This window comes from Micropterus salmoides, unplaced genomic scaffold (genome assembly GCF_014851395.1).
Source record: "Micropterus salmoides isolate LMB-PRFRI ecotype aquatic unplaced genomic scaffold, ASM1485139v1 Ms_hic_scaffold_16, whole genome shotgun sequence".
In the NCBI taxonomy this organism is placed as follows: domain Eukaryota; kingdom Metazoa; phylum Chordata; class Actinopteri; order Centrarchiformes; family Centrarchidae; genus Micropterus; species Micropterus salmoides.
In genome coordinates this window covers 23,050,464-23,065,905 of record NW_024040707.1, presented here as the reverse complement: position 1 = coordinate 23,065,905, position 15,442 = coordinate 23,050,464, and the positions used below count along the sequence as shown (strand labels likewise).

Here is a 15,442-nt window from a genome sequence, read left to right as displayed (position 1 = left end):
AATAAGCGGCTTCTGCTTACATTTATAACATTTATGTTAAATTACATTATATAATTAGAAAGATATAGGTCATGTCGATACTGCAGTCAGTTTTTGTAATCGTGACACAAAGCAACACCACACATCATGTTCTCTTTCATTAAGATCTTTAATTGAACATACAATTTAAAAAAAAAAACAAAAAAACCCAAAGAGACTTCTGTTAGATGTCATTCATATGGGGGAAATAACATGTTCCAAAAAATGAAGAGGGGGTGCCTTCAGTAAGTCTGACGGTTGTGTTAAACCACAAGCAATCCCTCAAAAGATTGGAATAGATTTACCCTTCAAATACAAATCTCCAGTATTAGCTGCACACAATAAGCAAACCGTAACCCCTGGATTAAATTTGTAAAGGGGAAAAAAAAAAGAAAGAAAGAAATACAAATTGAAAATGACTTCTGAGGGCTGCAATCAGAACAAAGCAGGAAATGAGAGAACGTGACACTGCTTTTGTGCCCTTGGAGCTCTAGCCAAACTGAAATCCATAAAGTAACAAAGAGCCTTCCACAGATTACCTGCTCAAGGTTACAAAACACCAACATTGGTAGCAACCCAGAGGAATAAATCCATTTTAGATGATCACATGGTCTATATACAAGTTAAAAAGTTAGTTGTTAATCATGAAATACAAACCCCTCAATTTCTTGTAAATATGCAGTTCAGGTTCTTGCATCCCAGTTGTGCATTTTAGAGTGCTGCCAAGACAACACCAAAATAGGCCGATTCCTTAAGCAATTCTTGAGACTGCAGTTCAAACAGGAAAACCGCTTCAATGCCGTTTCCAAATGCTACTTTTCACCCACATCCGTGCAGTTTGAATGAGTTTGAGTCCAAACGGTTATAACAAACAACACCTGATGATGCTCCAGACATTAGTGGACTGGGGACACTTAATCTACAAAAGATCTGTTGCAAGCTGAGATGCTGCATGATCGAAGTAACAAAAAGACAACTTAATATTCACTAAGCTATAAACAGCTTTTACTTGAAACAGACTGATGTGACAAACCTACAGTTTAACTAGTTTGACATTTTTGGGACAGGGTGGCCGATGCTAAGATTTTGTCCATTTGAAAATAATTTGGGAGAAAATGAATGACAGATTTTTGGGAGGCAAAATGATTCCAGAAAGTACCCCAGTCACTGTGACGCACCCTCTAATAGTACGGCATCTAAAAAAAAATAATACATGTTTAAGACAAGTGCACACTTGAAGGAGAAAAGTAGACAAGTCAGGAAGCATAAGACAGCATGTTGACACTGCTCATTATGTACAGCATAGGTATCAAGCTCAATGAGTAAACACATCCTTTTTCTAATTCCACTAATCCTGAGACGCTGATCTAGACCGTGAGCGGGACCTTGAACGGGAGGCTGAACGTTTCTCCCTTGACTTGGATCGGCTGCCATCTTCCTGTGGGGATGGTGAGCGTGAGGCAGATTTGGCGACACGCTCCTCCTTCCCGTTCTCCACTGGCGAAGCTGAACGACTGCGGGACTTCTTTTCACCAGACATCTCCTTGGATCTACTGCGAGAATCCCGCTCTGACTTTACCTTTGAACGACTCTTTGAACGGGACTTGGATTTCCGGTCGCCCGAACGGGATGGTGATTTGCGGGAGCGTGAACGAGATTTGGATTTGCGGGAGCGTGAACGGGACCTGCGGTTGCGAGAACGTGACTTGCTTTCTCCCGACTTGGAACGAGACTTCCTTCCAGATCTGGAGCGGGAATGATGGCGTCTCTTGTTGCTACGGGAACGAGACCTGTATGAAATAAGAGAAAGGCTTTACTTCCCGCTTTGTGCGCCACTTTAACAAAAAAGTTCATTCATCACTGCCACAGGACCTACTACGCAATACATAGCCTTACTTCTATGTTAGTGCTTTAACTCGAACTTAAATAGTGTTTTATTGTTCCATTTTTAAGATTAGTCGCATTCTCACCTGGAGCGTGATCTGGAGCGACTCCTGGAGCTCCTGCTTCTGTGGCTTCTGCGACTCCTGCTGCGGGAGCGGCGGCGACTGCGAGATCTAAGGATCATAGTACAAGAGTCAAAAACAGAACTTCTGCCAGTTCTTGGGAAAGAGATCAGTGTTACGAGTTTGTTAGCAAAGTTGAGTTAAAAGGAGGAGCTCATTGTGTATCTTTCATAAAACAGCAAGTCTGAAGCATCAAAGAACTTATTCAGTGCTCAAGTGGTCCCACCTGGAGCGGCTGCCAGAGTAAGACCTCCGTTTGCGAGGCCGGTCCTCCACTAGACGAATCTTCCGTCCGTTGATATCCGTGCCGTCCAGCTTGTCCAGAGCCCTCTTCATGTCCGAGTGGCTCCGAAACTCGATCACTCCCTCATTTGTGCGTTCCTTGTGGGCATCCGCATAAGTCACCTCTCCTGCCTGCCGCATGAAGTCCTGGGAGAAACAGAAGATGATGAGAAAAACAGTGAAATTTGAACAGTGTAAATCCCACGATGAGTCATGAAAGTGAACTGAAACGAGGAGAAACGGAGGTTTGCGTTCGAGCGTGTACCTTTAGGTCCTGCCAACTGCAGCGGCTGGACAAGTTCTCCACGATGAGGCGGTACTCAGTACGGACTGGAGGTCCATACTTATCCCTGCCAGAGCGGCTCCGGCTGCTGTAACCGCTACCTTTAAAAACAACAGCACATGAAGAAAGTTAGAAACCACCTAAAATGGCCAAGACACAAAGAACTACAGGTCTGGGTTATCAAATGAACACAAGGCAGTGACTTGCCAGATAAAAGTCCAAGGGGCTATAAATTTGAACTTAATAATGAAAGGAATCCCTCTGATCCCCTTTTCAAACACAAAGCTTCAGACAAGTGATCTACAAGCCACTGCATGGGTTCTTTGTATTGTTTGTATTGTTCAGCATTCTGAAGTTGTTCTCTGCTGCAAAGAACACCACTGCATCTGTTTCCGGCAATACAAAGCCTGTCTTACTCCAGTACATCACACTGTGATGCTTTAGCTGCATAAACAAATGGACAGTGATGTTCTTTCAAGACCTCTGAACCCTGTAACACAAACAGAAAGGAGGTATCCATATAGGTTGCGGTCAAGGACACTGTTCGATCAAATTAAGTAAGAAGGGTGTAAAGAAACATACACCAGTCTTTTGGTATTTGGCCGGATGTCAGTGAAATTTTGTTTTCCAGTTTTCTGACTTACAACATTTCTTTTGACTGCAAGTTCTTTACTAGAGCCGATCCACTTATGTTTTCTGTCAACATAGAAACCAATGGCAATCCTCACCATCGCCCCTGGTCTATTGGCAAAAGGCTGCTGTCATCATGGCTTCCGGTTAGGTCAGCCAAGGATCAAGGGGGGCAAAGGTCACACACACATTGTAAGGTGAAAGCCAAGGCCAAACGGGACAGGCAGTCATCTTAGCCAGTCATCTTTAGCCTCAATGGACTCTCAGCCTCAGCCCGCAACTGGACTCTTTCAAATTGAAACATCAAGGACTTTTGTTAATGTTGAATATAAAAATATATACCAACGTTAAAAATACACATTACACATGAAAATGTTAGTCTAGTCCTAATGATTAAGCTAAAACTACCCTAGATAGATTTGTGGTGATCTATGATTAGCTTTCCTCTGTGGTGCAAACTAATTTGAAAATGCACACCTTCAAAACATGGCTCGCCAAAATAATTATGATCCAAGAGAACTTTGCAACCCGTGATAAGCCCTACTTTCAAGCTCTCTTGTGTAATGCCAACTTTACAGACTACACTTAGTTCTGCTATTTGAGGGCTCTGACTTGCAGATTGTTGTTCCTTTCCGATAATGAACCACAGACCAATCAAGGGTGGCCTATGATCACTAGGGAGGAGCGACAACCAACAGGTCACCAACCCTTGAGGGTTGAAACTGAGAACAACTGTTCAGCAGGATGAGATCGAACACACACACACACACACACAAAAAGAAACAAATGTTACAATGGATTCCCTGAACAAGAATGTCAATCAGTCTTGGTTTCAAAGGAACTTCTCCATGTGGGCAATGCTACTACACAATGTAATAAATACGGATAATCTAAAAGTATTGTACTTCTACTTGTTACTAATATTACAGCAACTATTAAAGTTGCATGCAACCTGAGCCATGGTAAACGTGTAGCCACGTAACACATTAACATGGGATTCCGGTTATAACCGTGACAGTGTACCTGGAAATCAAACTTATGCTACAAATGTGTTAATTAGCGCCAGTATTAAACAACAAAATAGCTTTTTGTGCAGTCCACATCGACACCTCACCCCAAGGGGAAGGGGAAGAGAGGGTATCTTGTAATAGACTGCACTTACTGCGCCCACCACCCCAGTAACCCCCACCGTAGCCATCTCGGTCGCGCCGCGGCCCCCGGGCATGTTCGACGATCACCCGCTCCCCGCACAGCTCCTTCCCGTTCAGCTCGTACACAGCATCGTCCGCGTCCCGGTTATCCTCGAACTCCACGAATCCATAGCTGTGTGAGAAAGAAGGCGTTAAAATACAAAGCAATTCAGTAACAAAAACAGGCTAACTCGCATGCAAATAAAACACAGCACGATGTGTTGATTCACACGAAACTACTGTTAACCAGCTGGTTATCGTTAGCTCGGTCCGCTAGCTCCGCACTGTAACGTTAGCTAACACAAAGACGCCATGTTGGCCATGAGACATTTGCCACACGAGAGGGAGGAGAAGTTGGGGAAACAAACAAAAAGGCTAAAAGTTGTAACGTTAGTATTCAAATAAAACAAACTCACTGTTAAGTTTACAAGCTAACTTTACTGCAGCGATAAAATATTCTTGCCTGAAAGCGTCAAATGTTCCTGTGCCAGCGCTTACGTCGTTAACATGAACGGCCAACGTTAATGCTAACGTTAGCTAGGAAATATTAAGTAACCCGCGTTTGCACTTCCACCAAAAACTCACCCGTTTTTCAAATCGATTTCCATGAGTTTCCCATATCCGCTGAAAAATCGCTGAATGTCTTTTTCGCGGACATGATAACTCAATCGTCCAATATAAACACGAGGCATAGTTCTTGGCCTGACGTTGTTCTCGACTGTTCTTCTCGACGGGTGGTTCCAAGTTGGACGCTACCACTAGAATCAGGGCTGCTAGCAAGCGATGATTACAGCCGAACAAGCCAATTACCGCGAAGCTAACGGTGGGACATTTCCGGCAAGTTTTTGTACTTCAAATTAAAGGCTCCGTTTATTAATTTAATTACATACTAATTTATTTAAACAAGTCCTCTATCCCCTACAGTATATACAGTACATATTAGGTATATACAGCATATACATATTAGGTATATACAGTATATACATATAAGGTATATACAGTAAAAAAGGGTTGCTGATAAAATGTTGGCCACTAATCACTGAGATGGATGTGTACGCCCCAAAGCAGTACAACATTGTCAAGTAGAACCGTCAGATAAAGATTACTGTTTTATTTATTTATTTTATTTTTAATATATTTTTTTAACACACACACACACACACACACACACACACAAGCTTACTGTTTTGTTCATTATTTAAATATTTTTTTAACACACACACATACACTTACTGTTTTATTTATTTAATTTATTTTAAATTTTAATAGTTCTTCATTTTTTTTTAACACAAACACACATGCGCTTTGATTACTTTACGCTTTAATTACTTGTTTAATGAAATGTACGGGGTTGATTGTTCTTATGTTGTATGTATGATGCTTTGACAATGTTGTTGTTACACATTCATGCCAATAAAGCTAATTTGAATTGAATTGAATTGAATTAAAGACTCAAATGTCAGTGTTGAAAAAAAAATGTAAAATCAGTTATTAGTACAGTGACTATGTAACGTTACTTTGCCATCAGCCTCTACAATATATAGCTTGGACTTAAAATATTTATGAATTTTAACTGGCCTGCTACAGTCTAATTTGTTCCGCCATAGTTTCAAAATGATTCTTTTGAGGTAACTAAGGTAACGTTAACTGTTTCTGTCAGTCGCTACTGAAAAGGCGATTAAGCAAGTCGCACCAAAATTTGGAGCGCACACGTATTCATACCTTTATGGTAAATCCACTGAAACGGATTAACAAGTACCTCTAATGTCAAAGCATTTTAAACACATACATAACAATACATACATACCTAACCAAATATATATAAAATAAATTCATGAGAAAAATAAATAAATAAAACATAAAATAACACAAGAGGTCTAATCAGTTATCAAAATGTGTATAATTCTGAAAACATCCAAGGCTTGTCTTGTTTTTATATATTTCAAAGCTTTCTTATAAAGAATTAACTCCTTAAAAACCAAAAACAGAGGTCTTACATTCATAAAAGTTGACAGGCAGGTTAGCGATTGTATCCTGTCATTTTCTCTCTTTACAAAGACAAGTGTTGCAGTATGAGAGTCTGACCTGAAGAGAGGCTGTTAAGTCTTCATGTTACGCGATAGGAGAACCACGTACAACATTATTTATCAAACTGGGTCGGGCTTAATTCATTTAGCGCAAGGATACACATGTGACAACGTCCGGTTTTCAAAATAAGGTGTCTATACAGTATGGAAATAAGATTAATTGAATTATATTCACAGAAAGTATAAAACATACTACGTGTCCATTAAAATAAAAGAAAAACAACAATAAAATATTAGGGAAATTACTTATTCTATTTTCTATTCTTTGATTTATGGTTGCTGGAAACATTAAATAAATTTGTTGACTTTTGTTGCTGTTTCATCACCATTTATAGCTATACAATGGGTTTATGATCAAATAGTTTACTAGAGCACAACATTGTTTACAAGAGTGCAAATTTCCTCATAGATAGCCTTTTAATTTGGCACCAAATTAATGCATTTAACTTTAAAATGTGTTCCGGGGGACGATGAGGGTCTGAGGCCCACCCACCCATTGTCAACCGCTTATCCTGCGTACAAGGTCACGGGGGGGACTGGAGCCAATCCCAGTTTACATCGGGTGAAAGGCGGGGTACACACTGGACAGGTCACCAGTCCATCGCATGGGCCCACCCATCAGTCTCTTTAAATCCTGTGGAAAACACTGTGTTCCTAATAATACAGTTGTTATATAAATACATTATTTGAAAGTAACACTTTTTGGCCTTCAGAAGTAGCAGCAACATGGTTCTGTTGTTCAGATTTGGGCACTGAAAATGCAAATGTAACGTGTAAAATGTAAACTATAAATAGCTGTCAAGTGAAAAAAATCATTGACCTCAAACAGCAAACTGTCTCAATTCACTATGGTTAAATTTACATAGCAATTAATTTTTAATATTGACTGTTCCACAAATTATGAGGCTTATACATGTACAAGTTGTGCTAATGCCAGGGATTCACCAATATGTTTTCTGTACAAAAATTGTGGCAACATGGATGTACACAGAGCAGTAATGGAGAGAGTAGAATATTTTATTTTTGTAAAAACCAGGTTTTAAAATGATTCCAGCCAGACCTTCTTATTCACATTATTCCCAAACAACAGAACAAGTATCACTTAGCCAGTATCATTGGACTGAAACTAATGTCCTAGCTAGCTTGTGGCGTACAAGTCTTGAATCACACTTGAAAATAAAGACCTGTTACAGGAGACTGATCTGAGGTACCGGCTGAGAAGCTGTTTTTAGGGGGAAGCAAATGGGTATTTGTGTTAGGGGACTAGCATTGGCTCAAGAAACCTGCTCCTTTGAACAAAATTTATTTTATTAATTTTCACATCCTTCTAATCAAATTGTTGATCTTAACTTCAGAAGTCAAATCAAGAAATTATGATGTACACAATTGCTTATCAATGCCACAAAAGCACTCAAAACACACTGTATAATTTCTGTCTCACACACAGTCTCTATTAAAGTTTTATTGAGATGGTACTCTCCGCTTTATCAACCCGTTTGTTTGACTTTACAGTCATCTCCCGCTATAAAATGATCAAAAGAAGCCTGTGCTAGGAGCCTGTCACAGACCAGTTACAGTGACAAATCGCCCTGTTTGTACTCCAGCCTGGTGACTTCGGTTTATCTTTGATAAACTAGGGCAGGAAACTCTGAACTGGCAGTTTTGTGATTTGAGGCCAGACCAGAAACAGGAACATAGCCTTTAGTTTAAGCAATGTGTAATCAAAGAATGAACAGGTGACCACATGGGATACAATTACTAGAGCAACTAAGCTCTGTCATTGTAGATGAACTTAGCTTAACTACAATTTGGCTTGTTATGGAGAAATGGATCCCTTAGCAGAGGAAATCTTAAATGTCTGGTGTATGTAGAGTGGGAGAAGAAAGAATGAAGAAGGATTCAAGCCATATTAAATCAGGGTTTTCTTGCAGTAATCAAGAATCACAGCAAATGGAAAAAAAAAAAAAAACCTAGGAGGTGGAGGGTTCATCAGCCAGACAACAAATCAAATGCTTCCAACAGTGTGTATAGTACACATCATCTGCTTAGTGCCTGAACCCCATCTGTCAGCTTTCGATACTCTCTCACTCCCTGCCTGGTCAGGCCACGACAACTAAACAACAGCCAAACCCTCCCGCAGTTCGATTCAGAGAGTCCTTTTAGCGAATCAAGGGGGCATCCAACCCCAGCTTCGGCCCTTCTGAGGGGAAAGGAGAGGCAGAGAGGAGGTGGAGCCCAGTGTCGGTGGTCTTTAGTTGGCTTTGGCGCGGAGCTGCGCCCTCTTGCCTGTCACAGCCTGGAAGCCGGTCTTGATGCTGGCGACGGAGCAGCGGGAGTGGCACGTTTCACACTGCAGGAAATAGAGACGAGTGTCCTTCTGCAGGATGGTCTCTGGAGAGCGGCAGGTGTGACACGTCACGTATTCCTCTGCAGGGGTGAGAAGAGGGTTATTAGCACTGGAGTACACACAGGAGTTCACTGTATATTATTTTATGTTTCCGCTGAAAAAAAAAAGTTGATAAAAACAGTACTCTGATTTAGCACTGCACTCCTACAACATTGTCAGACTAATGATGAACAGTTAAAAATCCAATCAGCAGAACCAGAGAAATGGCCACCGACAGTTTCTTTGGAGATTCAGGTATGTTATGCTAGCCTCAAACCGAGATAAGCAGCTGGCTACAGAGGTGTGACCAGTCATTCATTTTCAACCGACAAACTTCACACAGCTCCCTCTGCAGCCTCACAAGGCTTTATGCAACTTTTTTCCACATACACAGAAGTTTGAAAGCAGCTGCTCAATTCAGATTGCTACATCAACCCTGGAGGGAAATTGCAGTGTTGCAGTAGCAGCGGGTTACATAAAAATCTGTTACAAAACAAACAAAAATACATTTAATAATACCCGATACCTGTTCTGGATGCAAGTGTTCTCTCTTTGTAAACACAATAAACCCTTCTTGTATTAAATTCTTCATAGACCACAGCTGAATACAGACATTGAGTGAGTATGGTGGGACTGCTCATGCACAAAACCAACACATTCATTTGGAAAGAGTCTAATCAGATTTGTGTTTACTATAAATAATAGGTTTAAATGATGTACTTACTGATATATCTTCTCAACACATTTTCTATCTGTTTCTGTTGAAATCTGCCTTTGATCACAAGCTGGTTATTTCCGTCTATGGAGCCACTGTTAACAGAAAAAAAAAGCAAAAACATAATTCAAACTCTCATAAGAGTGCACACAGAAATGTTTCTTTTTATTTGAGAACTAGTGTTTAAAACTGAAAATGTTCCAATGAATACATTTAGGAAAAAGAAAAGCTTACCTGGTACCCAGCTCAGCCAAGAGGAAAGCGAGGAGATGTTTAGGCTGACGATGCAACCTGTGACAAAGTACATGAAAGATCAATTTGTAGATTAGGGCTGCACCTAACAATTGTTTTTAAAAAAAAACTACTATTTTTTCCAAAATAAATATATATAAAAAAAAATGAATCAAATACCAGATCAGAAAAATACTGGACCTCAGATTCACACACAGATTAATTTAAAACACAGTCTGTCAACCTTTCGCACGTTGTTCTCTGGGGGAATCCTGCTTAGACCAGACGTAGCACTTTATTATGATGTGCCAACCGCGTCATGCAAATCGTCAATGAGTTGCCTTGGCCCTATTGTAGATTGTACTTTAAATATTTTGTATTGCCGTTTAATCCCTTACACAGCATTGATACAGAGCTAGAATCAGCTGAATTGGTTTCAGTCAAACTCTAGGTGAGTATCAAAGTGAACGGTGATCAACAGTGACAGTGTGAGAGGTCAGTGTGTATTAGGTGGGAGGCTCACAGTTTGCAGATGTCTGTGAAGTTAACGAAGGAGGTTTTCTTGGTTCCCACTCGGACCACCTGAGGAGGCTTCATCACGAACTTCCTCTTCTCTCCGGCCACCATGTCCGGGTTTTTTTCTCTCATGATGTTGAAGACTCGGTTCAGGAGCTGAGACAGAGATGGTGCAAAGATTTATGCCAACTGTAGTTAACACTGACCATGTTTACATTAGGATAGGATCATAAAAACAAACAAACATTGTTGACTTGACTGTATGTCCTGAGGTTTTCAATAGCGGGCAAATATCTGTATAAAAATGGACAGGGGAGCATGTCAGTGTTCCAGGAATATAAAAACCATGTCAATGGGACATTCAAAGCATTTGCAATGTAAAAAAATATATTGATGGTGCAACATAAAAAAAGTTCATATTGATGGATTTTGTAACTGCTTTTGTGTTACTTCTATGTTGTAGATTATCATGCTTTCACTGTTGGAAAAAACGTTTCCATCATTTGGGGACTTTGGTGGATGTAGTATAAGTATAATGTTGTCATGAAGTCAGGGAGTTAGCGGTGGGCTACAATTTGGCACCATTAAAAAAAAAAGCATGTTAAGTATTAGCAGTTCCTTTTTGCAATGTACAGATGAATGTACAGACAACTATCCCTTGATTGAGGTTTAAGCAGTGGCGTTTTCTCCCAGAGGCCAAGGGAAGCCAGGCTTCCCCTGTTTATCAGACTATTTATCATTTTAATAAAAACACAATGTTTTTAGTTTCAATAAATCTTATAAGCTGTTGCTGTCATCTCTTCTCCATTTCTTACTATCTTACAATAATTGAAACAGCGCCCCACTGAATGCTATGCGTTGGATGTGTGGTGAAACACCATATTGCACCACCGTAGACTGGCCTGCAGTCTGACTACATGGGGAAGCGAGGCAGAGTTGGCACCCGTGTGGGGAAAAAATATAAAAATAAAGATTAACCAATCAGATGAGGGCACTGTCATGCCACTGCCTAACTGTGATTAGTCAGTATGATGCCAAGGGAAGCCAGCCGCTGTCTGGCTTCATGCCAATCAAGTCACAGCATGTGATAAACGTCATTCAGATGAAATAACGGGAGCTGTTAGCAACTTTAGCTGGTGCAGTTACAGAGGGTGGAGATTTGGAGTTTTTAGTTATAAATAGTTTTACTAAACTACCACTACAGCAGCAATTTAAGATTAAATCTGATGGAAGACCAACGCCAAAACTGGAGCTGCGAGTGGAGAGGGAAAAAGGAGTTTTGGACATTCAATGAGGAAAACTATATCGGTACCGAGTGCCTAGCTGGTCTTGACTCTCTTGTTGTGAAGGACCTAAATTTAGCTGCGAATGAATAGTCCGCTGAAGTAACCTTGTTGTTTTTACTGCAGTTGTGTACGCGTAGATAATGAGCACCACAGACAGAACCTGCCACAGGGCATTGGGCCAGCTTAGGTTACCTGACTAATTGTTTATACTCTGTTGGTCTGGTATTTGGCCGTTAGTCTTGAGTGATGTTGTGTTATGAACATTTGGCCAAGCATTAAGAAGTATACAAGCCTGTTTGTATACATGCACCATTGCTACTATGTAAATGTCTTCAATGATCTTCTGATTGAGTTTGTGAATGCTTCTTTTTTTCTTAACTGAAGCCTATTTGTACTGTGCACTATAAGCAGCGGGGTATGTATGCTATTTGGGGTGAGAGAGAGAGCGTACGTGTCGGTAAATGCAACTTTCAGTGTGTGAATTGATAACAGATAGTGCACACTTTTCAAATATGATTCAGTTTTGTGTAAAATTATACCCTGCACTGTAATAGCACAATACATTAGATAATTGCCCTCTAAAAAGGACATCCCCTCTCACTTGGCTTCCCCAAAAATTTACCCCACTGCATTTAAGATGTTGCCCACACTTCATCTGTAATAAAATAACTTAGCACGACAGAATAACTAAAAGAAAACATGGTAAGAATTGAAATACTTGCCTATTTTCCCCACTTGTGAATACACAAACAAATGGCCCTTCCTCAGGCAGAATGGGTTATCCATTTATGGCGTATGAGTCTTGGTTGTGTGAGAGTTAGTTTACAGCTGTCCTACCTCATCGTAAGTGTAGTCTCTTTCAGAGCCGGCCCAGGCTGGCCCCGTGGACGAGCTGAATGAGATTCCATCGTTGTTCTTCCCCTCATCGTCCTCCAGCGCTGCGAACACATCATACAAACCTGTTAGTAAACATGTGTCTTCCTTTAGTTCTCTAATGTGAAGATGTAGTGTCTTCTCACCATCATCCTTCTCCAGTATCTCTCCCTCATCAAAGTCCACTTTCTTTGACTTCTTCTTTTTGGTAGGAAGCATCAGGTCCAGGTTGTCCTCCTCCAGCACCTCTGTCTGCTCTCCTTCTATTTTCAGCTCCTGAATTGGACCAATGAGAAGTGAAATTCAGTCAATAGAAGATGAGCAAGGACAGTAAGACAAGTAACGGGAAAGAAATGGTAGAAGTGAAAGAAGAATTGCAGATCTAAAATGATCTGAAGGACGGGCAGAGGATGAAAGCAAACGGAAATCCACAGACTCTGTAGTGATGAGGAGTGGAAAGAAAAACTGACTGACCTTTAATCCTTCCTCAACAACATCATTATCAAATACTTTCTTGGGTTTCTTCTTCTTTTTCTTCTGGTTGAAAAAGTTTAGGTCGTTCAAATCATCGGATGGCTCTAGATAAGAGAAAACAAACCCTGCTTAATTCTAGCTTAACGCAGGCTGGCAGTTAAATGTACGTTGTTACATCCCTTAAAAAATATGCACTGACACTGGAGCTTAAGATGTGAGCTTTCAGTCAGAGCATCTCTATGTTCTCTTATAACCTTTCTTCCTGCCTTCATCTTCATCCAGATCCAGCTCCTTGTCATCTCCAGCCTCCGGTTCGGCCTCCTTTGCCTCCACCTCTTTGGCCTCTTCTCCTCCCACCCCCTCGCCTCCGTCCTCATCCAGCATGAAGGGCTTCTTCTTCTTCTTCTTCTTCTTGGTCATGTTGGGATCGAAAATCATCTGAAAGAGAGAGAAGCAAGTTTCACAACTGCTGACAAGATAATGAAATGAAGGCCAACATGGTTCAGATGTTCAAGTTTCTAACAGTTTTTCCCCAAGGGAAGACATCATTTGTGGATCAATAACCTGGCTGAACATCTGACAAAATTACAGCTCAGACAGCCACTTTCCTTTAGGCCATGGTCAACTGGCTTACATCAGATACCTGTGCAGTAAAGTCACAGTGTATTTTTTATCAAGCACAATTAGCTTCACCAATGAAAGTCAACCGGTAACATTAAATGAAACAAAAATGCTGTTGCTTTAGTTTTCTGCAGTTTAACACATTTTGTGCTCACTAAAAATCCATATACAGCGTTAATATATATATATATATATATATATATATATATATATACACATACATACATACACACACACACATATATACATATATACACACGCTGTGATACAAGAGTTGATAAGGTTTGGGATTTATGTAATATTGTCATACAACATTTTTTTTTCTGAAAAACGTCTGAGCTGTTGCAGCTTAATTACATAACTTACACTATAAACGCAGCTTCCTGGTTTGTCATCGTAACCCAGATGAGTCACGTGAAACTGTTTTCTTAAACATCAACGGACATTGCAAATTGAAAACACATCAAAATTGCAATTGCAAGTTAAATCGATTTAGATCCCGTTATACAGTTAAAATCTGATAGTGGTGACCAGCATAATTGTGACGGCTCTTTCTGTCAAGACTCAGTCCCAGTGTAAAACCAACTGTCCGTCTAGCTAACGTGAGAGTACCGGGAGGTAACGTTAGCGTTAAACCGTGGTAGCTTATTGTTTCTGGTGGAGAGCACGAGCCGTTAGCGCCGCAGCTCAGTTCACGGAAGCTAACGCTAGCTAACAAACTGAGAGACAAACTCCAGCCCTTCATTTTGAGTTACACAGCAGCTATGACAGGGCGAAACAATAAAACGCGGGGAGTATTATTCATTTGTATGATGTGATAAATCCTGATAAAGTGGTGTACTGGATATTTTCTTGTCATTTCGGCTGGGGGGCCGTTGTTAGCTCGGTTGCAGCCATGTGAGAGCTGGTGCGGACAGGGAGGGGAGCAGCAGTGCCGAGGCCCAAAGTCATCCTCAACGCCTATCAGACCCGATAATTCCGCATATTTACACCCAACAAGTCTACGCACTGACACAGACTCAACAGCGGATAACCCGAGATGCCTTACCTCGTCACCTGACATGTTTGCGGGCTGAAAAGTGACTGAAATCTGGCTACTTTTTATTCCTCGACCAGCCCCACACTGCTGCGCCGAAAATGTCTTGCATCAGCGATGAATCCACAGCACGCAGGCGTGAAGTCGCTAAATCCTGACGTCTTTACTTTGCGACGCGCATTCCAGTTGGGAAGTGTTCAAGAGAAAAGATGCACAAGTGAACCTGTTGTTAAATGTGTGCATTACGATTTAGTAGAGATACGAAGGATTTGTTCCATCACAGAAAACGGACATTTTATTTATATTTATTATTTACACACACATATATTATGTACAGTGTTGGTCAGTAAGTAGTTACATTGCAAAATAAATGTAACTGTAATCTGTTACAGTTGCTGGGGAAAATGTGTAATTAAATACAGTTAGGCCTATTTGTGAAAATGTTCAGGATCACATTACCTAGCCTACACTTGGATCTCACCTTCACCGCCACAGTGCGGCTGGACATCCCTTCTGCATCACAGAATTCTCAAACAACCCATTTACACCTGGTATTAAAATGTGATCTGTATCCGGAAAGTTATCCAGACATTAGAGAGTCATCATCATCATTCTTTTTATCCTCACTGAGACAGGATCTCTGTCCTCCAGAGCTAAACCTGCACATGAGCAATTTCCCCCTTACTGTTGTCTGCTACAGGTGCTACAATGGTCTACATCTTTGTTTCTTTGTGTTGATATGAATTGCAGCTACATTAATATTGTAAGCAATAAGTCGATGGACAGAAAATTAATTGGCAACTATTTT

At 40.7% G+C, this 15,442-nt stretch overlaps 2 protein-coding genes across 4 annotated transcripts; both read right to left on the bottom strand.

Moving 5' to 3' along the window:
* Positions 1-129: 129 nt before the first annotated feature.
* Positions 130-5,178, bottom strand: LOC119905696 (serine/arginine-rich splicing factor 6-like). 2 transcript variants are annotated; one of them, XM_038722965.1, is made up of 6 exons: positions 4,995-5,178; positions 4,382-4,542; positions 2,572-2,690; positions 2,251-2,453; positions 1,989-2,075; positions 130-1,808 (listed from the first exon to the last, which is right to left on the bottom strand). In XM_038722965.1, the coding sequence occupies exons 1-6, from the start codon at positions 5,099-5,101 to the stop codon at positions 1,367-1,369; spliced, it is 1,119 nt and encodes a 372-aa protein (XP_038578893.1). In that variant the 5' UTR covers positions 5,102-5,178; the 3' UTR covers positions 130-1,366. The 2 variants fall into 2 exon arrangements, with proteins under 2 accessions (XP_038578893.1, XP_038578894.1); XM_038722966.1 differs by having other exon boundaries at positions 4,409-4,542.
* A 2,314-nt stretch (positions 5,179-7,492) lies between these two features.
* Positions 7,493-14,799, bottom strand: eif2s2 (eukaryotic translation initiation factor 2, subunit 2 beta). Of its 2 annotated transcripts, none has more exons than XM_038722960.1 (9): positions 14,647-14,799; positions 13,232-13,415; positions 12,978-13,081; positions 12,650-12,779; positions 12,468-12,568; positions 10,352-10,500; positions 9,832-9,888; positions 9,607-9,692; positions 7,493-8,923 (listed from the first exon to the last, which is right to left on the bottom strand). In XM_038722960.1, exons 1-9 carry the CDS (start codon positions 14,659-14,661, stop codon positions 8,748-8,750), a joined length of 1,002 nt encoding a protein of 333 aa, XP_038578888.1. In that variant the 5' UTR covers positions 14,662-14,799; the 3' UTR covers positions 7,493-8,747. The 2 variants fall into 2 exon arrangements, with proteins under 2 accessions (XP_038578888.1, XP_038578889.1); XM_038722961.1 differs by having other exon boundaries at positions 13,244-13,415.
* Positions 14,800-15,442: the final 643 nt, after the last annotated feature.

Excerpts from the sequence above, each read along its gene's own strand:
- LOC119905696 (XM_038722965.1), bottom strand. The coding sequence starts at position 5,101 with ATGCCTCGTGTTTATATTGGACGATTGAGTTATCATGTCCGCGAAAAA. Across the intron at positions 4,543-4,994 it reads GAAATCGATTTGAAAAACGG|CTATGGATTCGTGGAGTTCG; the intron begins GTGAGTTTTTGG and ends TTTCTCACACAG. Across the intron at positions 2,691-4,381 it reads TTACTGGGGTGGTGGGCGCA|GTAGCGGTTACAGCAGCCGG; the intron begins GTAAGTGCAGTC and ends TTGTTTTTAAAG.
- eif2s2 (XM_038722960.1), bottom strand. Across the intron at positions 10,501-12,467 it reads GAGACTACACTTACGATGAG|CTCCTGAACCGAGTCTTCAA; the intron begins GTAGGACAGCTG and ends TCTCTGTCTCAG. Across the intron at positions 8,924-9,606 it reads TGTGTTGAGAAGATATATCA|AGGAATACGTGACGTGTCAC; the intron begins GTAAGTACATCA and ends TCACCCCTGCAG.